At 43.5% G+C, this 26,300-nt stretch overlaps 3 protein-coding genes across 4 annotated transcripts; 2 read left to right on the forward strand and 1 right to left on the reverse strand.

The window, feature by feature from the left end:
* Positions 1-1,310: 1,310 nt before the first annotated feature.
* smad5 (SMAD family member 5) lies at positions 1,311-11,846 on the forward strand. 2 transcript variants are annotated; one of them, XM_030766128.1, is made up of 7 exons: positions 1,311-1,393; positions 5,977-6,818; positions 7,555-7,812; positions 9,905-10,015; positions 10,427-10,648; positions 11,042-11,298; positions 11,424-11,846. In XM_030766128.1, the coding sequence occupies exons 2-7, from the start codon at positions 6,416-6,418 to the stop codon at positions 11,565-11,567; spliced, it is 1,395 nt and encodes a 464-aa protein (XP_030621988.1). In that variant the 5' UTR covers positions 1,311-1,393; positions 5,977-6,415; the 3' UTR covers positions 11,568-11,846. The 2 variants fall into 2 exon arrangements, with proteins under 2 accessions (XP_030621988.1, XP_030621990.1); XM_030766130.1 differs by lacking the exons at positions 1,311-1,393; positions 9,905-10,015 and having other exon boundaries at positions 6,298-6,818.
* A 1,316-nt stretch (positions 11,847-13,162) lies between these two features.
* syvn1 (synovial apoptosis inhibitor 1, synoviolin) lies at positions 13,163-20,772 on the forward strand. Its single transcript, XM_030764964.1, has 16 exons — positions 13,163-13,343; positions 14,414-14,551; positions 14,917-15,009; positions 15,204-15,356; positions 15,579-15,627; positions 15,937-16,040; positions 16,278-16,404; positions 16,764-16,863; positions 16,975-17,040; positions 17,385-17,501; positions 17,725-17,882; positions 18,122-18,292; positions 18,634-18,777; positions 19,130-19,313; positions 19,656-19,768; positions 19,883-20,772. The coding sequence occupies exons 2-16, from the start codon at positions 14,420-14,422 to the stop codon at positions 20,053-20,055; spliced, it is 1,884 nt and encodes a 627-aa protein (XP_030620824.1). The 5' UTR covers positions 13,163-13,343; positions 14,414-14,419; the 3' UTR covers positions 20,056-20,772.
* A 529-nt stretch (positions 20,773-21,301) lies between these two features.
* gpr137 (G protein-coupled receptor 137) lies at positions 21,302-24,353 on the reverse strand. The gene is made up of 7 exons (XM_030765959.1): positions 23,804-24,353; positions 23,497-23,546; positions 23,145-23,385; positions 22,717-22,866; positions 22,479-22,607; positions 22,267-22,382; positions 21,302-21,845 (listed from the first exon to the last, which is right to left on the reverse strand). Exons 1-7 carry the CDS (start codon positions 24,179-24,181, stop codon positions 21,749-21,751), a joined length of 1,161 nt encoding a protein of 386 aa, XP_030621819.1. The 5' UTR covers positions 24,182-24,353; the 3' UTR covers positions 21,302-21,748.
* Positions 24,354-26,300: the final 1,947 nt, after the last annotated feature.

A 26,300-nucleotide genomic window follows, 5' to 3' on the forward strand; every position in this document is an offset into this window, starting at 1 on the left:
AAAAAAGAAGAAATGAAATGAATAAGACACATTTTGTGAACATTGGTGGATTGTCAAGCAGAATGAAAATGTAATATATGGGATCCCTTATGGATTCAGAATTGTTCTGCCAGGTGAGGTGAGGGTGAGGTCACGTTAACATAGTTGGGGAGCATATAGCGTGTTTCCCCTACAGACAAAACAAAAGCAAAGAAAAACAAACAAAAAAAAATGCAGCGATGCAGGTTGCAGTTATTAATAAATCAAGACGTCTTTATGTGTTCCTCATCAATTACAATACCTTTAATTCACATTGTCCATAAGTAACCAAAATGTGACGTCTGCAAGAACGCTTGACGGCAACACTGCAATTTTACCCAATCGATGCAGACTGAAAGAGTGCAGTGTGGTTTACGTTTATAATTCCAAAGAAGTAACTTCATTGATGTAGTAGTGATAACACATGATGTGCCTAAATATTAACTAACTTTCTACTGTCTACTGAATAATATTGTGACGGAAAATGATACAAGGTACAACGTAGAACAAGAAGAACTGCATCTTTCTGCGTCTTTCGCCTTCGTCTTGATGGAGCAATGTTCTCATCAGCACCATTTTATCCAGTTTACCTTTGGAATGCGAGCGAACTCCTACCCAGTAGCGTGTTACTTTTTATAAGAACTGTGAGATTACTGCGGTAACATGGATGTGAGCAGGGGTTAACTTTAAATGTATTAATATTTATTTTTAAAAAATGATTACCTGAGATCTGTTAAAGTGTTACCCTGAAAAGCTGTCAACAAGTTTCTGAAGATATTAATTTTCTCTCTCTCTCTCTCTCTCTCTCTCTCTCTCTCTCTCTCCTCCCTCTGTTTCACATGTGTAAAGATTTCCTTTATCTACTGCATATTTGAATTCAGTGAACATAACACACTGCCAAAAATAGTTTTGGATTCTGAGTTTAGCATCAGATTCATTTTATCAGAATATTACATACCCACAGTCAATGATAAAACATCAATAGTCGTTTTAAAAATAAGATTATAGTAGGATGACCGTAACATTCTCCAAATCTAAAATGTTAACTGTGTGTACAGTTTATATGTTTGTGATGACAGAGGTGTGAGGTTGACATTCTTTTAAACTGATGTTATTTTAATTATGGCAACGGCTAAATTGACATCTACCCACGTCCATCGTCAATCTCTCAAACGAGGTTATTACTGTAGATTGTCAATTTGGCGGATGGATCTGGATTGCTGCACTTCGCCTCCAGTCTTTTAGACGCCAGGGCATGAGCGACGGGCGAGAAGGGGGGGAAACATAGACTGAAAAAAAGGAAAAAAATCTTGGTTGATGTCGGAGTCGGTAAAGCCGAGGAAAGGAATAGGGAAGCGTCTTCATTTTGTCTAAGGTATGCGATCTTATGATATCTCACCCAGCAGATAATCATATCAGAATGTTCATTGAACAACTTTATTTCAATCAGTGGCGGAACGTTAGGGTGTTTTCAACTGGGGGTGGGGTGTTGAGAAGTGATTGAAGAAAGTTTTCCCTAATTTTTAGTGGGGGGTGGGGGAAACAGTAGGACGAAAAAAACAGTTTTGTTGAAACGAATTTTATTCCCCGTGTCGTTACAGTTAAGATACTTGCACGTGTTTTTCTGTTGTTTGTCAAGAGAAATGTCTGCTGGTCGATTGCGAGAAAAAGGAAAGTTGGAATACCGCATAACTTTTAACTGGCTAGCAATTCAGCTAACTACTTACCTTGGTAGCTGGCTAGCTTTGTTAGCTAGTTAACTAGCTTGTAGCCTAGAGTGGTTAGACGGTGAGCGTGCGAGCCATCGAGTTAGCTATCACCCTTGAGCTTTGTATTGCTAAGCCTAGAATTGTCACGAGTGTCCGAAGAACGTGTCTTTTAGATAAACCAGTCCGGGCATTGCGTAAAACTTTTTTTTTAACGTAAAGATGTAACTTGCTGCTCAGTTTTGTACCGAAACCACAAAGTCTTGTGCGGACATTTGCTTCTCGTGTGGTGTGTTAACAACCAGCGAGGTTAATAGAGCTAAGAAACACATTCTTCTCAGCTGGTTAACTAGCTACAGAGAATTTGCCTGCCACCTTTTCTGTGACCTGAAGAAAAAACAACACAGAACGTAGAAGTGAATGAGTACGTGTTGTGTGGTTTTCGACCGCAACCACAATAATGGTGTTTCTCAGTGTATCTGACACACTTTAGCTCATTAGAACTATATTAATGACTAAGTGGATTTTAAATGCAATGTTGTCAGAGTTGATAAACATGTTTTAGCCATATACACCGTGGCAAGGACTCGTGCGTGCGTGCGCGCGCGCGCGCGTGTGTAGGTTTGGTGTTCTGTGATTACCTAATTCATGTACTTTCCCGCTGGTAAAGCCCAGGGTACCCGGTTATAGATTTGAAAACTGCTCTGTGATGGGTGGATGGTGTTAGTGCTCTGTATTTTTAAGGGGGGGGGGGGGTGTCTTATTCAGTCTTACCTACAAGCTGAAGATGCGTTTCTTGCTTCAAAGTTATGATGTACCATCTTATGTGATCAATGTGTGTTTCAGATTTTGAACTCTTTATGGTTAGTCTAAGTCACCTGATAACATGATCAAAACTCATGTTGCAACTATGTTCAGAAGACAGAATTCCAGGCAAGGTTTCTGGTTGGCCTTGAGGAGGTCAGCATGAGATGGTGTGCGGCTGACACATGATGTATAGACTGTTTATGAATATCAAGATCCAGCCAGAATTGTGTAAAGATAGGCTTGTGTCTTCAACAGCTTGCTTTTATGACCTTACCCCATGGGGCAGATAGGTTATCTATGCCCTGTGTCATTATGATAAGAGATTAACAAGGTATGACTACAGATGAAGTCCTTTCCGACGAAAGCCTGGGGTGGTACGTGTTTTTTCAGATTTAAACTATACTGTCAACCCACATGCTTCAAGCACACTGGTCTCATTGAATTGTGACATACTTTGAATTGATAGCTTTCTTGTGCACTCAATTTGGGTATATGATTTGTTCGTATCTATGTACCTGATTCATCTATGCCACTTTTTTTATAACTGAAGCATGTTCAGTGATGAGTCACAAAATCAATATATTAATAATGGCAGATCAATAGATAGATAGATCATTTGACAAGCTGGTCTCAAATGTTTGTTGAAACAAATCAATGGAAACAATTAAGAGGCAGAGAATTAGTTTTGAGCGAGTTTGATCAAATTTGGATGCTGCCAAACTTGAAACACTTTCTGTGATTATATGCTGATTTTGATAGTAACTACTACCCTTTGTCTTCTTGTTCACACTTTTTGGTCCATGAATTTTTCTTCATTTTAGTTTTTGGAATAGCAGTGTAATTTTTTACTTTACAGGTTTACATTTTTATACAGTAAAAATGCACACAGTTAGATAAGCAATACAGATAGAATAGTGCTTTTAGAAACTGCTTTAATTAGATGGAATCCTTTTTATTTTTGTTCTTCAGATATACGGTTTAGTTTCAGATTATCAAGAACGGAGATGGTTGTGTATGAGCATGCTGCAAAAATGGATCCTTTTGTTTATTTTTGTGGATCGTGTATAACCCAAGGGACCGGCAGAGAATAAATAGTCTCTAACAATGACCAATAAAGCTGTGTGTGCTTCCTGACTGGATGTTTTGTGACCTCTTCAGTACAAGAAGCAATGTAAGGGTCTGGTTGTACAAGTTTGATTCATTCCCAGGGTGTAGCTTCGTGTGTGTTTGCCTGTTTTGCAAGTGTCTGACCTTATCGGTACACCTTGATCTGTTGTCTCAACCTGCACTGTGTCATATCTCTTGACTTGAGAGCCATCAGTTCACACAGTCACACAGAAACTAGGCTACATGTATGGGACATGTTTGTCTAAGATGAAGGCTCCCTGTAAAAAAAACGAATTAAATTTGCCTAACGTGTGGAGCGGAGAATTAGTAATTTAGCCAGTTAAGCATGGAGGGTGTATGTGTCCCCCTTAGAGAAAGGTGTGTGTGTGTGTGTGTGTGTGCGCTCGTGCGCGCGCAGGCACCAGAGGGAAGAGGGAAGCCTTGAAGTGTGTGCTGGAGCTGTCATTGCTGAACTAAGGGAGCTGTCTCTCACGTTTCCTGTAGTTAAGGTTATTGTATTGCTGTCATCAGGCAGACAGCATTAAAGCCCCAGTGCAGCACTAACAGGCTGGTTATTTTTTCGAGCCAGTCGTTTGTAGCTGATAAGAAAGGCCCTGTGTGTGAATGACCTCTCAGTGCACATCCCTACAGGGAGACTGGATTAAGACCTGCTGTAACGTTGGCATTTCGGTTCAGCTTAAAAGCTACACTAATGGGGTCTGTTCAGCTCAATTAGAACCATGTATCGCTGCTTTAAAGTACTGTAGATTACTGCACGTCAGGATTTGGGAACAGCAGTTTTGTAGACAAGTTCTGAAGTGCACTAAGATGCACCCCCCCCCCCCTTTTTTTTCTTTTTGAAGTGCAGTTTATTTTTTCTGTAATTTCACTAAAACCTCTGTGTGGTACCTTTTGGTTTCTCAATGCAGGACTTCTCCCATTGCTGCTGCCTCTGTCTTGCAGTGGGTTTGTGCATGTTTTGGGTCTTAACAACAGAGGGAACAGAAGGACAGTTCTGTCCTGTGTTACTAGGGGATCAAATCTAAAGTGAGAGAGTTTGACCTACTTCATTCAGTGCTCTCAAAGGAATTATAGTTCAACCAGCATCTACTTGAGAAAAAATAAAAAAAGTAACAATGTTGCTGCTCCGAACAAATTTATAAAATTCTATGTTAACAGCTTGTTCCTTTTTTCAAATTCACCCTCCTTTTTTTTGTTCTTACAGGGGGGGGTGACATTTCACAGATGCTGAATGTGTACATTATGCTTTGAATAGAAACAGTTTTTCCTGATGAGCAGTAGGGCTGATGTTTGGCAGTTGTTGGAGGGGGAGGTCAAGGGGAAGGGATGTGGCTGAAGGAAGTGGCTCCTAGTGGTCTGACATCCTTTTTGTCCTGGTCGTGCGTACAAACGCTTTCAGCAGCTGCACGCTGCCTGCCGTGCTCACCCGCCCTGAGAGCTCCCTGGGTGGGGCACAGGGAGCCTGCTGCACACACACGCGTGCACACACACACACACACACACACACGCACACACATACACAGCACAATGAACCAGTTTCACACACTGCTCGACACAACACATGGCATAGGAGCACTCCCCAGACATGGTCTACTGAAGCCGTCACATCTTAATGCATGTGCTTCTTCTTGGAGTTCCAGAGAGTGTGTGACGTGACTCACAATCTGAGAAAAGAGCCTGTGGGCTTTTTTTTGTTACTCAGGTGTGTGTGTGTGTGTGTGTGTGTGAGAGAGATCAGTTGAAATTACTGAAAGATGGATGCAGTTGCATGCTTTAACAGGTGTCTGAATTCTCATTGCTTGTGAATCAGTTGATTTGAATTGGTTGAATGCGTTTGATTATGAGTCAGTTATGAATTATGAGTCAGATCAACACACATGCTTACATTTTGTGTTTTTGTTCAGAGGCATTGTTGCAGGAAATAGGGGGTTTTGGGGTGTAATAGTGGAAAATCAGAGACTATTGTTTTTTTGCCTGAAACACTAATCCAATCACCAGAGCCTGAAGGGTAATATTGGATGATATCATTTATGAGTCAGAGTTTCACTGTATGTTCCTTGGATCATGGTTTGGAGTAGGCGTGAGCTGTGTCACCATTTGCTTGGTGAAGGACTGACGTTTGTACGAATGAGATGGATGTTTTACGTGTTGCACGTTGTCCTCAGAAGCCCTTTCTCCTTTTCAATTTTACAGACTATGCATGCACGTTTTAGACAATGTACAATTTCTCTTTCATATGGTTTAGTACTGTATCTTGTTCTTTTATCTTTCTTCAATTTTTTTTTCTTTTTCTTCCTTTTTTTTTTTTTTTTGGTAGGTGCTGGGTCAGTGAAGTTGCTCCTGCTGTTTACCTGCAACCCATCATCTGGCATGGTCTGAGGGAGCATCTCCATCCACGTTGTGATTGGCAGTTAACCAGCTAATAATAACCACTATCTGATTGTTCGTTTTTTGAGAACAAGTCCTGGTCCCTGCTTATTCCTTAGCTGACCCTTGCACTAGTTTCCAGCGTGGTTGTGTGACTTGGTCCTAGGCGGCCCCCCCCCCCCCCTCCCTTACACTTCAGGCCTTCCTGAGCACCAGCAGCTGCGTCCTGCCTCTGTTTCCTGTCCTTGGTCGTGCAAGGCTGAGCCCCATCCACTCCCCTAACCACCCAACCTCCCAAACACACACACGCGCACACACACGCTCATCCTCCCAGTCGTCCGCAGCCCGACGGGACACCAGCCCCAGGTTTCCTGGTGCAGCTTAGCACTATGACCTCCATGTCCAGCCTGTTCTCCTTCACTAGCCCTGCGGTGAAGCGGCTGCTGGGCTGGAAGCAGGGCGACGAGGAGGAGAAATGGGCGGAGAAGGCGGTAGACGCCCTGGTGAAGAAGCTGAAGAAGAAGAAGGGCGCCATGGAAGACCTGGAGAAGGCCCTGAGCAGCCCCGGGCAGCCCAGCAAATGCGTGACCATCCCCCGCTCGCTGGACGGGCGGCTGCAGGTGTCCCACAGGAAGGGCCTCCCTCACGTCATCTACTGCCGCGTGTGGCGCTGGCCTGACCTGCAGTCTCACCACGAGCTCAAGCCCCTGGAAGTGTGCGAGTACCCGTTTGGCTCCAAACAGAAAGAAGTGTGCATCAACCCTTACCACTACAAACGAGTGGAGAGCCCTGGTAGGTAGCCACTGTTTTTAAAAAAAAAAAAAAAAAAAATCAATGTGGAAATTTGCTGACTCATTCTCGTGTAAAGCAAGGGCATTAATGTCTTAGTTAATTATATCACGAAGAGTTGAATATGCCTTTGAAATTGCATTGAGAAGCATCAACAAAGAACCAATTAATCTCTTCTTCATATAGGACATGGGTAAGTTATTTGCTTTCACTTTAATATGAGCTATATCTGATCCTGCAGATTATGTGGAAGCTATCGAGTTGCTTGCTCTCTCTCTTCCCCTCTCTCTCTCTCTCTCTCTCTCTCTGTGACTCTCTCTCTCTCTCTCTCTCTCACTGTGAAAGGCTTCCTGCTGCGTGTAACCTATGCTGTTCTCCTTTCAGAGAGAACGGTGATGGGGAGCACTGTATTGAACTTCTCAAGGGCAGATATCACATGTCACTCAGGAGAGACAACACATTTCTATTGAAGCCAGAAAAGTGATCTGTTTTTCTCCCTCTGTCTCTCTCTCTCTCTGTCTCTCTGGATTTGTGTTCGGAGACAACCAATCAGCAAATGAAAGTCAAGGATGCTGCTCGCTTGTTCACTTTGTTGTGTTATTCTGTTGGCTATGATAAATTTATCTGTCGTTTCCTCAAAGTCTCTAAGAGGTTTCTTGGAAATATTCAACATGGGCTTTTTTTTTTTTTTCTCTCTCTCTCTCTCTCCTTTTGTCTTTTTTTTTTTCCCTCCTCTCAGTCCTTCCGCCGGTGTTGGTCCCACGACACAGTGAGTTCAATCCTCAGCACAGCCTTCTCGTGCAGTTCCGTAACCTGAGTCACAACGAGCCACACATGCCCCTCAACGCCACCTTCCCAGATTCCTTCCAACAGCACAGCGGGGGCGGCTCCTTCCCCATCTCTCCAAACTCACCTTACCCCCCCTCCCCTGCTAGCAGTGGCACCTACCCCAACTCTCCTGCTAGTTCAGGGCCGTCCAGCCCTTTTCAGCTGCCAGGTAAACCCGTTCACACTTCTCTTTTTAGAGAGAGAGAGTGAGTGAGTGACTGTGAGAGTGAGTGAGAGAGAGCCCTTTTGCTTTGCCCTCATTATAATTCTGTTAAACTGCTGTTGTCCAGACGCTCTGGAGAATCCCTCGGAGAATTCTTTTAAGGAAAAACCGTCAAACGCATCAAAGCATTTTAAAGATCAAAAAAATCAATAGATTTCATTGTTTGTTGTGGAAATAGCCTATTGTATAATACTGCAAATGTATTTATTTATTTTATCATATATATTTTTTTTTTGCATGAGTGAGGTAAGGGCATCAAAGCCTGGTCTTTAAGTCAGGACTAATTAAGGGGGGGGGGCCTTTGGTGATGGAGATGCATTGTTAGGCATCATATACAGAGGACCTTTCCTCTCTATTTGTGCTTATATTATTCATAGTGGGGTTGTTACAGACATTTGTCATCTCAAACGATGCGTTCAGAAGTTTAAATTCTATATGTTCGATTTGTGTTAATAATTGATTAATTCGGCGGATGAATAGAGAACTGTATGTTGGGTTTTAAAACATAACAGCAAAAATGTTCTCTGGAAGAAGACACGTCTGTTGTGTTTTGTTACTGTCTCCCAAAGAGAGGTATAAGTGGAGAGAGAACTTCTTGTTCGTCCTGTTTTGGTCTGGACATAGACAGTGAAAGTTATACTTAACACAGGACAGTATTTGGAGCCCAGTGCATCAATAATAAATAATTTTGGGGTCGAGGCCAGGCAGACCCCGGTCGCTTCCTGTTTAATTGTTAGTAATTGCGTGATTAATTTGGGGCACCTAATACATTATGGTGGTATGTTGTACAGTGCAGATCCCTGACTGAACAATTAAACTGCCAGCTAGGCAGTGCAACAAAGCCCAATGACTCATGAGTTGAATGTGGGACTGATTGGTGCCCATCGCTGGGCACAGACCCGTCTCTCTCTATTCTGTGTCAGGCAGACTTGCTGATGCACACAGCAGGGTTGGATGCACTCAGCCATAGGGAGAGCTGATGTTTTATTGCACTACGGGGAGAGATTAAAGCCATTTTTTTTTTTTTTTATTCAGCTGAATTGCCTAGTTCATTATCGTATCTTAGTGCTCTTTCAGTCACATGCCACGAGCTTCAGTCTCCTGTTTTCAGTTACTGGGCAAGAGATGAGAAAACTGCTTGTGGTGTTGTACCATTGTTAATTGTGTGTAGTGTAGCGTGTGTGTGTGCGTGTGTGTGTGTGTGTGTGTGTGTGTTACGTCCTCCTCTTTACACACTGAGTTAATTAATGTTAGGACATGGGTTACTACTTAACACACTTTCCCTACCTTTTTGTGCCGTACAGTTTCAATACAAATGTCTAGGTCTAGGACTTAAAGACACATGATTTAACCTGCCACACATCTGTTATTGGTTAAGGCTCGTCAACTGATACAGTGAAGACTTGGGGGTGGGGATTCTTGAAGACACTACTTTGACAATGCTGGTTAATTTCACATTTCTCACGTATTTGGCATCTTTTGTTCCCTCTTCTAAATGGCCATGTCTGTATACTGTTTGTTTCCCATGCATGGCGCTCTCATGTAAACTGCCTCTTATTGTCACTCTTAAAAAAAACAAAAAAAACCAAAGTAAGAGTTAAAAGAGCTAGGTGACATGTTAGTTAGCAAATACACAAACATGCACTAACTCTTTTTCTTTAATTTTTTTTTTTTTTTTTAAAGTGAAGACGTCCTCAGACGCCTCTTTCTTTTTATCTTGCTCAGTTTGAGTACTTCATCATGGACTCTCTGTAGGGAAATGGCCTTTGTTTCACACCTCCTTCGTTATTGATCTCTGGAAAGGCTTCGGCCTTTAATGTCTTGAGGGTCAGCCAGTCGTAGGCCTGTTAGTTTGGGTGTTTGATGTCAGAGAAATGTGAAATCGGAGACTAAAAGCTTTCCATAAGATGCATGCGTTGCATCCGGTAAAGATCCATCGGAACCTTGTCAGATGGGGGGGAGTGGTGTAGATAACCATTTGTCTGTAGCAGCTGGTCTTCTCCACCTAAATGCTCTCTTTGTGGCAATTCTCTTCCAGCTGACACCCCACCCCCAGCATACATGCCCCCCGACGAGCAGATGGGGCAGGATGGGTCTCAGTCTATGGAGACGGGCACTAGCATGGTGCCCCAAAGCATGCCCAGAGGGGGTGAGTACAGCTCCGTTAATGTGGAGTAATGCAGCATCATATTGAGCTCGGCGTGAAGTTTCAGATGGTACAGCAGGGTTGTGTTCGGTTTAGTTTTTATAGCTAATGCAAGCTTATACACATTTGACAGCTAGTGCCTGGACCAGATGTTCTGAGAATGTTTTATGTTGGATGTCTCTCCAACAATCACACGATTTGTAGCCAGCATTTTACCTGCTTTCTTTTACAGAGTAAACACAAGTAGACATTATTAACGAATATTTGTAGTAGGTTTTTTGTTTATGTGCATATATGCTTAACAAAAATTGTAAAGCATTGTAAAGCACACTTCAGGCAAACAAAAATCTTAGCTCTCTCACTCCAGTCTTCTCACTCCAATGTGTGTGTGTGTGTGTTGTCTCGTGCATTTAGATGTGCAGCCAGTGGAATATGAGGAGCCCAGCCACTGGTGTTCCATCGTATACTATGAGCTGAATAACCGTGTGGGCGAGGCTTACCACGCTTCCTCCACCAGTGTGTTGGTGGATGGTTTCACTGACCCCTCCAATAACAAGAACCGCTTCTGCCTGGGTCTGCTCTCCAACGTCAACCGTAACTCTACCATTGAGAACACTCGCCGCCACATTGGCAAAGGTACGCACGCCCACACGCGTCAGCGCCGAGGAGCTGAGATAAACGTCGTGTTTTTTTTAAAAATGAATGAGCTTTCAGCTTTGATGCTCGGCGTTTTTCGGTTTTGTAATCGATTTGTTTTCTTGTTACCGTGGTTGGTGTTATGTTAGTATGCGGGTGACTTTGTGAAACACATTCTCCACGTTTGTATGCATTTAGAGTTCCAATACAAATGTCTTGAGAATTAAAAAGAAAAAAACACATGATTTAAGCTGCCACCCGTCTTATTACTCATTAAGTCTCATAAACTGATGATGAATTTTGTTTGTGGCAGTTATTCTCACCACTGTCCACACCAGCCTTTTGATGTTACTGTTGAGGTTTTAAGACATGTGTTTACGTCTGTGTTCCCAGGCGTCCACCTGTATTACGTTGGTGGAGAGGTGTATGCCGAGTGCTTGAGCGACACTAGCATCTTTGTCCAGAGCCGCAACTGCAACTACCACCATGGCTTCCACCCCACCACTGTCTGCAAGATCCCCAGCGGCTGCAGTCTCAAGATCTTCAACAACCAAGAGTTTGCTCAGCTGCTGGCCCAGTCTGTCAACCATGGCTTTGAGGCTGTCTACGAGCTCACCAAGATGTGCACTATTCGCATGAGTTTTGTAAAGGTACCAGAGTGAACAGTTCTCTTTCAGGTGACCATTTCTTATGTGTCTGGTCTGATTTATGTGACTTATGCGATTCTTTTTTTTTTTTTTTCTCCCCCTCTTTTCTTTTTTTGTCTTCCCTTCAGGGCTGGGGCGCTGAATATCATCGACAGGACGTGACTAGCACCCCCTGCTGGATAGAAGTGCATCTTCATGGCCCCCTCCAGTGGCTGGATAAAGTACTAACTCAAATGGGCTCTCCTCTGAACCCTATCTCGTCGGTTTCCTAATGGTGGGCCCTACACAGATGCTGGGAAGATCTTTCTATCTTTTGGTTTTTTACTTTTTTTTTTTTTTTTTTTTTTTTTTTAAATTTTGCAATTTTGAAAAAGGACGTCTTAAAGGCTTGAACTGTTTACACTACCTGCAAAAGGGCCTTTCATCCTTTAAGCAGACAGAATTGTGAGAATGAACTGAGGCTACAAGCAAAACTAGCGGAGGAAAATTTTAGGCAGTGACACACAATGGACAAACTTACTGCTTAAGCAGTTGTCTACAACTTTTTTCCTTTTTTTTTTTTTTTTTTTGCATAAAATGGATTTAAAAGTATGCTTGTATGTGTGATTTTTCTCTATCAGTAGGTTATCTAGTAGTTGAAAGAAACTGAAATACTTTTCATGTATCTCTTTCACTTTACACCAGTCAAATAAATTGCAGTTTCCTAATTCTGTGAGAAACCTATCATTGCTATGTTGTCTAATCCCAGTTATTTACAATTAAGGCATTAGGTGCCATTATATGTTTACTATTAGGCTCAGAACTCACTACGACTCTTTCCTTTTTATAGCTGTTGTTGACTTGTGGCGAAACACAAAGTTACTGCTTTTAAATAAAGTCTCTTTGTCTGATCGGATTCGGTCGCTTCTTTTGATGAAGATGCACGTGACGTGTTGTTATTGGTCATTACAACCTCACAGTATTCCCGAACCAGTGCGCGAATCTTATTCTAATTACAAGAATCTGACGCAACGACGCTGCTGTGACGATTAATACACATTCGTTACAATACGTTGTCGTAGAAAAGACTTCTTTTCAACGAGTCACAGTCATGCTCATCGTATCATTCGGCACAAATGCATCTTTGCTAGAAGAGTCAGTATTAAGTTAGTCCAATAAATTACTTGGAGCTGAATAATGGCTGTAAATCAGGAGAGACACCAGCTCTACAGCCATACAGAAACGTTTTGATTCGTTTCTTAGCTTTGTAGGGAAATTTCGTGCCCCCTGCTGGATAAGAGGAGCAGTCGACTAGGTGGGGACGCCGGCTGACATGCCAGATTATGATTGGTTACATAGTTCCCTGTGAAAATCTATTGGTCCGCGTCTATTGCTGTAAAAGTAACTGTTACGTGTCGAAAGGTAACGCCCTTTGAAAACACGAATTCAGAAAATGGAGAAATGTTTGTATAATGTAAAAAGTATCCCAGTAGATCATAAACAGTGTCATTGATGATTAATCTTGGAGAAAGTTTAAGAAGCGCTTCCATTTAAGTGAATGAGCAGCTTGCTTGGGTCCTCTTAAGAAATATACTTTTAACTATTGAGAAAACGTCAGTTGGGTTCTTGCACATATTTAACGGCAGGAACCTAAAATATGAATATACAAAACACCAAATATATCTTTGAGTTCCAACTTACGACTCGCTAATAAAGTCATCTAATAATTTTGAAAGACTGAAGGAACAACTATTCAAACAAAGGTAAGTGAAAGATTTACTGGATTCAAAAACTCTAGGTGGTTGGATGGGCCGCACCGGAAGTGAGGTGGCTTCTCTGTAGAGCAAGAGAAAGATAAACACGTAGCAAATCCTGGGTTGGACGGACAGTTATAACCAACTTCTAAGTTTGCGTGTTGTATTGAACAAAATAGATAGCGGGGTGAGTTCTTTTAAAGGCACCTAACAGCTCATTGCTGTTTGAAATCGTAACGTGTTGTATCCTGGTCCCGAGGACCGGATTTAGTCGCTGCTAACACTATCCCCTGGACTCGGCAGTTCTCCCCGTCGGTAAGCTCATTTTTATCAGCACTGCAGTAGCTTGCTAGTTATGTTAGCAGCGTAGTCTGACTGCGACGACTTGCCTGTATTTGTCAGCTAGCCACCATTAAGTGACAGCATTTAGTTTCTGTGTGTATTGTCCATGATATGCATAGATAAGTGACCTGATAGAGTGTATTAAGCTCGGGCGAAAGGTACTTAGATTGTCACCATATGGATTTGCAAGGCAGCCAAACCGCTGGTAGCTGTACTAGCGTAGGCATTTGACATTAGCGTTAGCGAGTTAATTTAGTTTCTGTTGCACTAGCTGTGTCCACGTATGAACAGTTTGTGGCTTATTAATGGCAATGACGTTCAGAGACTTCGAGGAAACCTTTCCTAGTGTCTCTGTCTTGCTAACGTTATTCCTAAATTTGCTGTTCATTCAGCAGTTGTTCGGTGAAGTATAGCTAGCTGGATAACTAGGTTCATAATATTTCTGCCAATTAAAACTGTTATCTACAGTAATACTAATTTATTAATTATGATAATGCTACCCTGTTGCAAAACCGGAATATTATTAGCTGTATATAATTCTCAGCTATGACAGTACCTTCTGAATTGTCTTGTGATGTGATCTTACAGTCTTCCCTAATGATAATATCACGTTTGTAGACTTAGTTCAAAACGCCAGTTCGGCCTTCATTTACTGTCTAGCCTAGATCAGTATTTGCACAGTTAGCAATTAAGTCTATGAGGCCAAACTTGTTATGACACTGACGCTGTTAGATGTGGCGGCAGAGTTCTGTGAGAGAGTTCTAGTTCTCCCTGTGATGGCAGGTTAAACGTTTGACCCCTCAGTTTTGACCTCTGTCATGTTTCCTCTCTGAGTTTGACGTGTGGACGATATACACGTGAATGATATTGCATAATTCGTTTGAACATATGTCATTTGATGTTCATGTGACGTTTTAGTAAGCTGATAAATGAAGTGTCCCTTTGGTTTCTTTCTAACCTCCATCAGACGAGTCCAGTATGATATGTGTCACTTTGCCATTGTAAACTCTACAAGTTTTTTTTCCCCCCTCCTATTTCTCCAGTACAAGATGGTGCGCGCAGTGCTGGTGACAGTTACCAGTTTGGCGCTGACTGGGGCTGTGGTAGCCCATGCATACTTCCTCAAACACCAATTCTATCCGACTGTCGTATACCTCACCAAAAGCAGCCCAAGCATGGCAGTAAGTCCCTGTGGTCGTTCAAGAACTTTTCAGCGAAGCTCTGTAACCCGTGCATACTCTGTACACAACCGTGCCCCATAGTTGTGATCAAAGTATTAGTACAGCATAGTGTCAAAAACTAAACCGCAGGTCATCAAAGTGGATCAGTGGGCTAGAGTTTTAACACAACGCTCTGTTTGAGTGACACTTTTTTTTTTTCCCCCCACTGTTGATGGAACAGAATTACTACTGTTTTCTGGTTATGCCACCTGTGAAATTGACATGCTCTGTTGTACCCCAGAAAATAGCCTAATGTTTAACTTAATTTTGGGTTGTTTGTATGCTGATGATATATTTTCTTTATCCATGTATTTTTTTTTTGTCAGGTCTTATATATTCAAGCATTTGTCTTGGTGTTTCTGCTGGGAAAATTTATGCGCAAGGTCTTCTTTGGACAGTTGAGAGCTGCAGAGATGGAGGTACACATTCAGTTTAGTCAGTCATATTTTCTTCAAGGTGGTGGTGGTGGGGGGGGGGGGGATCCCTGTATGCTCCATATCAGTTTTTGTCCCGCTGTTGTCTACATATATTGAATAGGTGTTTGTCTGTTCACTCATGCAAATACTTCCTCCTCCACATACCTCTTTTCTCCCTTATCTGCTGACCTGAGCAGCACCTGATCGAGCGCTCCTGGTATGCGGTGACGGAGACGTGTCTGGCCTTCACGGTGTTCAGAGACGACTTCTCCCCCCGCTTTGTCGCCCTCTTCACCCTGCTCCTCTTCCTCAAGTGCTTCCACTGGCTGGCCGAGGATAGAGTGGACTTTGTGAGTGACAGCTAATTTGAAGTCCCGTGCGTGTGCGTGCGCGCGTGCGTGCGTGTGTGTGCGCGCGCGCTCTCACTCGCACGCACAAGCGTTAGTTATAGATGTGTGTAGAGTTTCACTTCTTGTCTGGCAGAGGTTGTGTGCTTTGTCTGATAGAACTGCCTCGCTAACTTGCTCTAATCTTTTGCCCTTTGTTGTTTTTGTTTTGTTTTTTTTTCTAAGATGGAGCGGAGTCCAAATATCTCTTGGCTCTTCCATTTCAGGGTGTTGTGTGAGTATGGAGCAAATGCATGTTTCCTTTGTTTCTTTCTTCAGTTTTGCAAATTCCCAGTAAAAAAAGCTTCACTGGTGTTTACCTTCTGTAACTGATCTCCTTAAGACAGGAGCAGTATAACTCGTTTACCTTGGTGAAACTTGTAGTGTCTTCCAGCGGGGCCTAGTTCTATATTTGAGTCTTATGCAAATATAGAGAGTTGCACCTGTTCTCAGAAATGTGTCTTGGTATTGCGTCACATGGCTGTCTGGTACTGTGGTGTTGTTGACGTGGTATATATATATATTTTTTTCTCTTATGCTGCAGCCCTGTTGGTTTTGCTGGGAGGTTTAGATTTCCTATTCGTAAATCATGCTTGTCACAGTATCATCACAAGAGGAGCATCAGTACAGCTGGTCTTTGGCTTTGAGGTGTGTATATGTGTATATTGCATTTACCCTCACAGTGTTTACTTTGAACGCACTCTACTAGTCACAAATTGTTTGTCAACACAACAGGGAGGTAACAGCAGAGTGGAGTAATTTCAGGACATGCCATGTTAAGACTGTAGTTTCAGTGGGTGGGTGCGCGTGCGTGCTGGCATCACGTGAGAACGTGTGATGTTATCGCTTGTTTATTTTCTCTTTCTTTTTCTGCTCATTTTTCAGTACGCGATTCTCATGACCATGGTTCTCACCACCTTCATTAAATACACCCTCCACAGCATCGACCTACAGAGCGAGAACCCGTGGGACAACAAGGCCGTGTATATGCTCTACACAGAGCTGTTCACAGGTACCCCTGGCAACACCTAGCTCCCCTCCCCCCCTCCATTTTAAATCTGGTTCCCCAGTGCCGTTCCAGTATGGGGCACGGTATTGCCTTACTGGCCACGCGCCGCTGTTGTGGTTCGGCAGTCCCCGCAGTTCATTAACAGAACCGATTGGCTTGAGAGACGTCTCGGCCGGTTCGACGATTATCCTGCTCTTGGATGAGTATCTGACTGAAAGCTTCCCCCCCTTATACCTGCGTGAACAGTGGCACTTGAGGAACGATAAGACCGCGCCCCCCCCCCCGTCCTAAATGTTTCCCCTGCACCCCCTTCCAGCACAGAAGACCTCTCCTTAATGTGAGCGTATGATTCTTCTCTGCAGGTTTCATCAAAGTGCTGCTGTATGTGGCGTTCATGACCATAATGATTAAAGTGCACACCTTCCCTCTGTTCGCCATTCGACCCATGTACCTCGCCATGAGGTGAGCAAGAAACCTTCACTCTTCACACACTGTACTTCACATTTATTTGGAAATGTCTTTTTTTTTTTTTTTTTAAATGATATTCTGTCCCAATAACTCTTTGCTTTTTAGGCAATTTAAGAAAGCAGTCACTGATGCGATTATGTCTCGACGAGCCATCCGCAATATGAATACGCTGTGAGTAACGTTGAAAAACAAAAACGGATTGTGTAATTACATTTTTTTTTTTTTCCCCCCTAAGTCAAATTTGGTGAATGTTTCTAAACATAGCTGTGTATTAAGACATATAATCCAGTAATCCAGAGCATGACTGTTAAACTTAGGTGGGTCTGGTCCGTTTTTATTATTTTTTTATTTGACTGGATACAATCATTCTCCCAAGCAGATGTGTTGTAGGACTTTGAGAATTGGTGGTCTGTTTTAAATTTGAATTGTCTGAAGCAATAATGTGTAGCTAACGGCTGATGGGGCTTTTTGTTGATGTTGTTGTCGTTGTTGTTGTTGTTGTTTAACAATTGCAGTTATCCAGATGCCACCCCAGAGGACTTGCAGGCGTCAGACAATGTGTGTATTATCTGTCGAGAGGAGATGGTCACTGGGGCCAAGAAGCTACCCTGCAACCACATCTTCCACTCCAGGTTCCGCTCTGGTTTTTATTATTAAACACGCTTTAGTCGAGACCCGCTTTGTCATTCTCAAACTGTGATTGCTAGTGTTTTGCTTTTTTCTCCTCCCAGTAATTCTTAATTAGTTGACGTTGGCTCAGTCTTACGTAAATGGATTTAGCTCGTTGGTGCTATGCTGTTGACGTGTTGTTCTCCGAATCTCGTATTTGACTGATGTTTCATGCATGTGTTGCAGTTGCCTTCGCTCCTGGTTCCAGAGGCAGCAGACATGTCCCACCTGTCGCATGGACGTTCTCAGAGCCTCCCAGCCCAATCAGACTCCTGCTCCTGCTCCTCCACAGGCGCCTGCTCCTGCAGCTCCTGCTAATGCTCCAGCACCTCCCGCTGCCAACGGTAAGTCTCAGCTCTCCGGCAAAGCAAAAAGCAATCACTCAAGGCCATCAAACCGCACTGCGTAAAAACATGACCCTTTTCAGCCAGGATAAGTGCTCGACTTTGGAACCACAGGCGTGTGTCCGTTAAAAATAGTGTTTTTCTTAGTCACAAAGGGCCGACAGACCAGGAGTGGTTGTTTTGAATATCGGTTAGTGCTGCTCAGTAACCTGGTGTTGCGTCTTGTGTCATCTTTCCAGTTGCCCCAGGTATGATGCCCCACTTCCCCCCAGGCCTCTTCCCTTTCTGGGGTCCCTTCCCTGGGGCAGTCCCTGCTCCCGCTCCAGCCGCCGCCGCCGCCGCCGCTACACCTGCAGGATCCACTGACGCTCCACAGACTGGCTCAGAAGGCACTCAAACCCAGGGGGCAGGTGAGTCTCCTATACTAGTTACACAATGTACTGCATATTATCTGGAATTCCATGCATTCTGTCTCTGTTTTGGATGGTGAGTTCGTGCATTCTGTGTTTTAGTTCTTTGTTCAGAAATTGCACTCGCTGAGAATAGTTGACATGACTGATCCCGAAACAGAGTAAAGAGAAAATTTAGTGACTAGTGCTGACTAAGGCGAGTGCCAAAGTACATTGAAACGAGACCTCTAAAATAATAACTGTCCTTTTATTTCCCTGTATTGTACCTAGAAGGACCAAATGACCCCTCTTTGGTTCAGCCAATTTATGTTATTTATTTTTCCTCTGTCTCTCTCTGTCAGAATCGGGGGCCAGTAGCTCGACCCAGCCTGGGACAGACAATGCCAATCCTGCAGCTGGCGGTGCCATGCCAGGCTTCCCTTTCTCTCTGCCCCCACCCTTCCCTGCCGCCCCGTGGCTACCCATGCCCCCACCCCCACCATTCTGTGAGTATATCCATACGACATCCACACAGATGCAGTGTCAAAAGACAACAGAGCAGTGCAGTAGCCCTGTGCTCTAAGGAGACAGACCATGAAACAGGATTTCCCACATCATTTGAGCAAAATCTTTTAAAGTGAGAGGTAGATCTCCTCCCCCTGGGCACCGTTGACTTTTGGCTCAAGCTGTCTCCATAGAGTACTTCACAGCATTTCCCCAGAGACTGCCATAGCAACTAGGTCTGTAAGCGTGAAGCGGGTTGTCGTGATGATAACTGCGCTGTTTTCTAGAGTCTTGATTTTTTTTGTTGTCCTTGTTTTATTTCATTCTGAGCTCTGTCTTTTCCCCTCTCGTTAGTGTCTTCCATGCCCCCTCCCCCGGCGACTCTGTCCACCATGTCCGAGGCCGAGCTGGGGGAGCTGGAGAGGGAGGGGCGGCGCGGTTTGGAGGCGAGACTGCAGTGTCTCCACAACATCCACACGCTCCTGGACGCCGCCATGCTTAACATCCACCACTACCTTACCACTGTGGCCACGCTCAGGCACGTACCCACGAACACCCCGCACGCGACTTCACGTGCTTTTACCGAGCTGAAAACCAGACCGTCTCAAACTTTATCCGCACACCAAAATATTAACGCTGTACGAAACAAGACATCGATCTCTAAATATTCAAGGACTTGACTGAACGACAGTCTTAACGGATATGACGGCAGAACAGAACAACATATTGTAATAGTGAGGTGTTGTTTCTGAATCTTGACAACTTAAAGTAGTTTTGCTTTCGGGGCGAAACCAAAAATGGATTGCATCGCTTATTTCCCTGCCACACGGCTCAGAAGGTTTTCACTGTGTAATGTTTTATGTATAATGTTCTTGTTCAGCCCCCCGCGGACGGAGAGCGGCAGCGGCGAGGCAAGCGGCCAGACCAAAACAGAGTCCTCCGCCCCCGCGGGCAGCACTGAGACGGTCAGCCAGGAGAACCAGACGCAGAGCAGTAAGTCACAGCAGGAGACGCCGCCCAGTCTGCTTCATTAGGACTGAGTTTAGGCACCGGCGGAAGCTCACGTTATTAAACGCTCCATGTGTTTGTCTGCTCTGGTATTTCCAGGTGAATCTGTCAATGGCGCTGCTGGTTTTTCCCAACCAGACTCCACTACGATGGGAGAGAAGGAAGAGAGGAAGGAAGAGGAACCGTGCGATGAAGACGGAGAGCCGAACGCCGCGGAGCTGAGACGGCGACGCCTCCGCAAGCTGGAGACCACGCCGCCTCCCGAGCACTGACGGGCCGACCGTCGATTCTGACTGATTTAGACACGGAAAAAAAAAAAGAAAAAAGGACTTCAAACAGCAGAACTGCGCTTCTCTCTTCCCCGTAAGCTCTCTGCGTACTGAGGAGATCTCTGACGGATTCAGGAAGAGAGAGAAACTTGATTGTGCTCTTAGATATCAAGCCGTTTGAGGGCACTTTGCGAGGCCCCGCCCTGCCGGCCGACGCCTCGTCTCTTCGCTCGAAGCAAAAACTCGTGGTGAAACGTGTGCAAAGGACGCTCAGATAATCAAGCTGAGTTCTAGGTCAAAGTGACACGCGACATCTAACAGTCCTTCAAATCCACTAAGTTAAGTTAGTATTTTTGCTATTGAACTTGTCTATCTGAGACTGTCTGTTGTTTTTTTTGTTTGTTTGTTTTTTTTCTCCTGTGCTGTCTCCAGCTTGTGTGCCTACTTGACAAAATGGGCCCCATTTATTCTCAAATACATGGAGACGCTGCCATTTACAGTCGGCGTGTCCATTGTGGAATACTGTTTTGTTTTTTTGTTTTTTTTTGTTTTTGTTTTTCATCAGTGACTTTTCCTTGGAATATCTTGATTTTGAATTGGCAGACAGACAGCAGTGGGAGCTCAAGTGGGGGACTAATGTAACCTGATTTGTACATACTGTAAAAAGAGTTTTAATAGGATGGTCTGTACAAACTGCTGAATAAACTATTCCAACCAGAACAGTCTTTGAACACACGTTTTTTTTTTTTTTTTCCATACCAAGTTCATCGGGTTCACTGCATCTAACTCTGTTCTCAGCTGTATCAAGGATCACAACCGGGCATGTGTGATCATCTGAACTGCATAGCTTTTGTAACCCAGAGGGTCATGCAGGACTACAGTGTGTCACAGTAACATAGCTAATGAATGTCTTCTTTTACAGGACTGCTGGTTCAAGGGTTCCTCTCTAATGCTGGATTTTCGGATGGTCATGTCCTGCGTTCTTACTCGTATATGCAGCATGAGAGAGAAAGCTTCAAAAGGATTATGGGATTAAATAATCAGATTGTACATACTAATCTGAATAGGCTGTGTTTTTCTAACACATATAGTAACTGGCGATTTTAAAAAGTATCACGATTTAAAAGACAAAATTACGTTAATTTATTTACATTATGTTTTTAGAAACAGGATCAAATAGAAACTCAAAACATGTTTATCCCTTTTAGAATGTACATTATCACTCAATCCTTAAAATTAGCCATATTACAAACACTTATCTTTTCAAAAGAAAAAGCATGTAATATTGTCAGTCTTGACAGAGAAACCAGTCTAAATCTTAACAAGGAAGATATTTTGATTTTAGAATTATATTAACGTTTCAGCGGTCAGTGGAAGTGGAGTGAATGATGGAAGTAAAGGAAATCTTTTGGTCCTGAACTGAGTCACAAGTATGAAAATCTAAAATGTTCCCTTGTAAAAACATCTCCGAAGTAAAACAGGATGTCTTTGGTGTAACTCTTCACAGAAAAATCAAAAAACCGTATCTCCGTCGGGAAGACTTCTACATCAGGAATGTGGTCAGCCATCAAAGGGTAAAGGGTGCAAAAGGTCCTCAGAGACCGCCCTGAGCCGTTAAGTGCAAAACTAGCCATTGGTCAACTTGACAAGATGAGGTATTGCAGAGTCACAGATCCAGGCTCCTGGCTGATGCAGGTCAGGTCTGTGGAGTTGAGTACAGTGAGTGGTGCTGGTTGGCCTGTCCCGTCTGGTTGGCAAACAGAAGGGGAGTGGTCTCGTGTGATCCAAACCAGCTGTAAGGAAAGCAGAGTGGGCACATTCCCATTAAGTCATTTAACAGACGCTCTCATCCAAAATATCACTGACAAATCTTTGTCAGTTCCCCGTGTCAGAGGTCACCAAACTTGACTTAGGGTCACAAGGGTCATACTTGGGGCCTGAACCCATAATTTTGTGGGTACTAGGCTTCAATGTCAGTATATGTACACTCATGTGTTGAGCCGACGCTCTTATTCACAGCCCCTTAAAATTATTATTAGCTACCTCAGGGTCTCGTCGGAAGTGAACAGTCAAGCGTTGGGTTTAAAACCACAACTCTCCTGTTACTAGGCAACATCTTTCATCTCCACTGCTTCAGAGAGTCATTGATTTCACTGTGGTATGAGCCGTTGCCACACTCAGAGCAAAGAGGAGGTGCAGTGTTGAACAGCGTACCTGTTATGTTGGTATGTGCTGTAGGGCCACGGAGTGGTCGTGTCTCCCCCCACACCCCGAGGGTCATCGAAGAAGTACGAGCGAGTGCCTTGTGTGTTAATGGGTGGTCTGCCGTTCTGGAAAAACACAGAGCATTTTAGTCAGGAATATAAAATGACACACGTACAGTAAAAACGAGAGAGAGAGAGTCGCAGGCCGGCACATTAACTAACCGTTTCCTGGGGGGGACGTCGGACTCTGAAGATAAGAATGAGCAAACTGGTTGGCAGCAGCTCCCAAATAAAGAGAATGGCCCCGAACACCAGATATCCACTGTCTCCCAGTTCACTGCGTAAGTCAGCCTAAAACAAGGAACACACAGTGAATTTGACTTTGATCCCTGTGACAAAACGACACGTGCCATCAGAAACCGCTTGGCTCAGCGAGATTTGTCCGGGCTCCCTCCCCTACCTGGTCTGAGACATTGTACCAGTCGAAATCAAAAGATTCCACCTTGTGTTCCTGAGACAGAATGAGTGCTGTCAGGTTGTAGCAGGCTCTGCTGAGGAAGAGCAGAATCACGCCCGCTCCCAGCGCGGCAGTCCGACACACCGTCGTACCCTGGGAGAACAGACAGTCTGTCAACACCAGACCTTCTGCACAAACATTGACTGACCTGGGATAAAAAGCCACCCTGTGTTAATTCTATTCCGCAACACAGCTGCTGGAACTTCAAAGTACCATTTACAAGCTCAGTTTAGTAAAAAAGACAAACAAACAAAAAAAGGTTATATTCTATATGTTAATGTGAGAAACAAAACAGGCGGTAAAAGTAAATGATTCACTGAAGTTGTGGCTGCGTAGAAACTTAAGGAGTATGAGACGGTATTGCTTATTACCTTACTGTGAAGGTACGGGCTGGTGGAAGGGGAGGATCGGGTTAGCAGAAGCAGTGATCCTGCCAAGCACACAGCTTCCACAATGAAGAGCAGGTCATTGACTAAGACTCGCACCAAAACAAGAGTCCAGGTCTTATCCCCAGCCCTACCAGTGCCCCCTCGATCGCCCAGAGCAGCACACACCATGTTAACACACAGGAAGACAATACTCATGACTGCATACACACAGCGTGCCACACATCTGAGGGGAAAAAACAAAAAAACAAGATATATGTGGTTTACACTGAATGTTTTTGGTTCAACTATACACAAAATATGAAGAAATGATCTGATTGAACTAAAGTGTACTCACACTCCTCGGCTTGGCTCAAGGTTGAACAACCCTCTGACTTTAAACAGGACCTGAAATGACAGGAAGAAGAAACAGACAGAGAGAAAAACAGTACACAAGAAAGAGAGAGAGAGAGAGAGAGAGAGCAAGAGAAAGAAAAAGAGAAAGAAAACAAGAAAGAGAAAGAGACAGAGAAAGAGAGATTTGTTGCTGAATAAACACAATATAGCTCTGGGCAGTTGACTCCTAAGATAGATAATAAACATTAAAACCAAAAAGTTTTATTGACCAATTAAGTTACGTCACCCCGTTACCACAGCAGCCTTACCTGAGTGAAGTAGAGGTTGATGAGGCTCAGGGTGAAAAACTGCAGACACACAGGGAAACAGTACAGGAGCCAGTAGAAGGGAGTGGGGAGGTGGTTGGCCTCCAGTGCGTTGTTGAAGTAAAAGGAGAAGAGCATGGTGCGAAGGCCTGACCAGAGCAGGCAGAGGAACAGAAACGCGCTCTGGTAACTCCACCGCTTGTGACGATAGTGTAAGAGCAGCCAGAGCTGAACATACACTATTATAAAGAGACCACCGTACAGACAGGTGTAGAGAATGGTGAATCCTAACTGTACGGAAGGGGCCATTGCTGGTCGAATGGGAGAAGGGGGAGGTATGGAAGAATTGGGGTTGATGTATGGTGTAACCGGGGCCTCCATTCTGGTGTGTGTGCGTGTGTGTGTTTGGAAAGTACAAGTTAAGTTATTTGACGGTACAGAGCAGTGGGACTGTGATAAGATCAGAAAGGTACACGAACTGAAAAAAAGGGAGTGAAACCGAGTGACAGTGAAAGTAAGTAGTAGAGAAATTCCCCTGAACAACACACAATGCTCGGTTTGAGGTATGTGAGTGACATAAGACGGTGACCAAGCAAACTAAAAGCATGAAGTTGAGCAACTTTTTTTTTCTCCAGCAAGGAATCCTCTGAATGTAGGGGAAAGGGAAAGAATTTTGACCAGGTACGTTCCAAGGCTCTAAAAGAGCGAGACATTAAAAAGACGTCTGTCGACCTGTCCCTGAGCTGTGTTTTTAGGAATATGCGCTAAATACTGTCGGTTTCTGTGGTTGCATTGGTAAGTTTGTTAAACTTTTGTCCAGACAAAAATGAAAGACTCAGTTATACACTGATCATTAAGCATGCCTTTCAAACGTCGCAAAAACAAATTTTGAAGGTCATTTCATAATCATGTATTGCTCCAATGCCCTGGTCCATCTCTGTGGAGGGAACATCAACATAATAAATTATTAGTATTCAAAACAATACACAACAGTATTTACGTGATTTAATTTTTATTCCAATGCCGTTATTATCTAACTTTAGTATCAGTGCTTCGACATTTGGTAGTAAAATCGATTATGATCCCTGCAGAACACAGCGTTCGGTCAGATTAGTTGGAGAGAAGATGAAAAACGCGTTACAACGATAAAAGTTATTTTGAGGGTAGGTAGATAGATTCTGCGGATGGTTGTGCAGGTACAGTGTAGCCGGATCTAAGCTTTGTTTAAGTCTAATCTGATTATGAAATGATCACGAACTCGTAACGACAAGTACAATAATCAATATATTCAGTGGACTTACACCACCTGGTTTTACTCATTCAGGTGATAACAATCCACAGCGAACGTATGTGAGGTAGTTTGATATGTTTGTCATGGGAGCGAACTAAAACCTTGTCAAATGAAAAGTGAAACCAACCGACCGAGTAAACAATCAACATCTAAACAAGCAACTTTCTCCTAATTGTCTGCTTATTTTACTCATATTTATGGTATAAGGGCGACTGATTGGCATCTATTCAAACTGACTTGTCAATGTGAACGACATATGTGGTTTCTGTTGAGTTCGTGAACATTGCTCTGTCGCGATAGCCATCATTCACTGCTACAACCAACTCAACTAGCCAGTGACGTTAGTCAACAAGCCAACATTTAGACGACCTGACACCGATAAGCCGATTTGGTCGGACAAGTTTTGTTCAGCCCCACCATCAGACTGGAGAAAGAAAATCGTTAACAAAATGTTAGAATTCACATATACTATACCTTATGCTGAATTTGAAGTAAGACGTGACATAACAAGAAACGTTACTTTTCCAATTTGACAGTCTACATTTGCCTCTTCCTGGTGAACTGTAAAATAAATATGGCCACCGAAACAACTTTTTTTCCTTCCAAAATAAAAGCCAAGATAAAATAAAAGTCTTTGCAGCCCACAGAGTTTTGGAAGGTTTACAGGACATGAGAAAAGAGAAGAGAAGAGAAGAGAATTTTAATATTCATGCACCACATACTATTTATTTCAAATACATACCATATTTCACCAAGTTATGAACATCTTCAGTTGTTTTTTCACATTTTTGCCCATTGCCATACATTGTGATGTGATGCGGGTGATGCACTGGGTTGTTGTTCAGACAGTAGATATTTGAGGTCATTTCAGGTCTAACCTGAAGCCCATTTTTCATATTGGGAATGTGGTTACTCAACCCCTGTCTAGAGATCTGTACAATACTTATCTTAAAACCAAAACTAATGTTTAGATTTTAAGTTAAGTTTCAGTGATTGCACACACACACTGTGAAGTGAGCAGTGAATTTGTCCTCTGCATTTAACCCATCCGATACACCAGTAGTGAACACACACACCAGACGCAGGAGCAGTGGGCAGCCTTCCTTGGTGAGCGCCCAGGGAGCATTGGGGTTAAGTGCCTTGCTCAAGGGCACACAGCCGTGGATGTTGGGCCTGGGAATCGAACCGGCAACCCTCCAGTCACAAGCC

This window comes from Chanos chanos, chromosome 2, assembly GCF_902362185.1.
Source record: "Chanos chanos chromosome 2, fChaCha1.1, whole genome shotgun sequence".
Taxonomy (NCBI): domain Eukaryota; kingdom Metazoa; phylum Chordata; class Actinopteri; order Gonorynchiformes; family Chanidae; genus Chanos; species Chanos chanos.